The sequence below is a fragment of the Etheostoma spectabile genome, chromosome 10 (assembly GCF_008692095.1).
Source record: "Etheostoma spectabile isolate EspeVRDwgs_2016 chromosome 10, UIUC_Espe_1.0, whole genome shotgun sequence".
NCBI lineage: Eukaryota > Metazoa > Chordata > Actinopteri > Perciformes > Percidae > Etheostoma > Etheostoma spectabile.
Window position 1 is genome coordinate 29,613,366 of NC_045742.1, and position 1,386 is coordinate 29,614,751.

The 1,386-nt window shown below is 43.0% G+C and overlaps 1 protein-coding gene across 4 annotated transcripts in view; it reads right to left on the reverse strand.

Moving 5' to 3' along the window:
• The window catches only part of pcdh10b (protocadherin 10b), a 42,340-nt gene that overhangs the window by 18,896 nt on the left and 22,058 nt on the right, over positions 1 to 1,386 (reverse strand). For all 4 annotated transcript variants that reach the window (XM_032528290.1, XM_032528291.1, XM_032528292.1 and 1 more), the window contains 2 exons: positions 1,158 to 1,216; positions 408 to 514 (listed from right to left, as the gene is read on the reverse strand). In XM_032528290.1, the coding sequence (XP_032384181.1) occupies positions 408 to 514; positions 1,158 to 1,216 (166 nt within the window). The remainder of the gene's footprint in view (positions 1 to 407; positions 515 to 1,157; positions 1,217 to 1,386) is intronic.

Consider the following 1,386-nt stretch of genomic DNA (forward strand, 5'->3'; position numbering starts at 1 on the left):
AGAGCTTTTTTCCTTCTTAGGCCTACCAGAAATTCCCAAACCAATGTGCCACTAGAGAGCAATCAGAACATCTCAAAGTACAACACCATCAGCATTAAAGCTGATTGTGGGACACAGATGATGCAGGCGCCAGCCGTATGCTATAGCCCTAATTAAAAGGAGCATTCATTTTTCCGCCATACACAATGCTACAAACACAATGCAGCAGCGGAGAAACAGGCAGCAATCTGCTGCTGGACCCACAGCACATAGTGACCACATGCTAATCAGCAAAAGCCTACTCCAGTCCTATAGAAGCCAGAGAGCCATCCATTTGCTCTTTGAACATGCAGCTTCAATCAAGTAAAGCCCTAGTGAAGAATAAGACAGTGTCACACACACACATACACACTGGAGCCCGTTCTTACCGGAGGAATGGCCTCGGTTGGTGGCGTCGTGGTCGCTGTCTCCCTGCTCGCTGTCCCCGTGGCCGCTGTCTTTGGAGCTGACCATGTCGGCCTCCTGGAACGCCGAACTGAAACCAAGGAAAAATATCCGCCTCTGAGTGATACATGGACAAACCCCAACTGTGAAAAGCTTCACAATATAGATAGGAATGACAATGAAGTGGAGATTTCTGACTCAGAGTCCAAATAACCTCATTTGGAGAACATAGCCTTTAAAGATATGGATTGTAAAAGTCCATACATTTTGCAAGACAGTAGAAGTACTTACATTAAGACAATTACTTCATGCATTACAAGTTTTCTAAAATTCTAATGTTTAAAAATGCAAACTACTCATTATCTAATGCTAACTTTGAATTTAGTATAAATCTACAGACACAAATAGACAAAATGTAGTAAAATATACACATACATGTGTATTTTTGGATGTTTGTTTTCCACAAATGTCCAAAGAAGACAGAATAACTATAATAACCAGAATAATATTTTTGCCTCAAAAGTGTCTCCAATTAAATGAAAACCTCGCTTGGCATTAGGATGTTTTTAACTAACGGCAGTTATGATTATTCCTCATCCCATCTCATCATGTAGAGCATCATCAAGGTAATGAGCATTATCAGTGAGTGAAGTAGAAGCAGTCGGCAGATGAGAGCTTCATTATACAGGGGGATGGTGAGGTGCACAGAGAGAGAGACACAGGTCCATATTTACCTGTTGACACGTCTCGGCCTGTCAACCAGGTAGCTGAGTTCAGCTCGCTGGTGTTTGGTCTGAAAGAAAGAAAAAAAAAGGGGGGCCTACGTCAGTGGTTGTCGCTCCAGCACCTTGTGTAACATGATTACCATCGGCAGCGTCCAACCGCGAGGGACGCCGCTCACACAGTTCACTGTTGATGCTGTGGAATCAATTGGAGCTCTGTTCAATCTTTATACATATCACC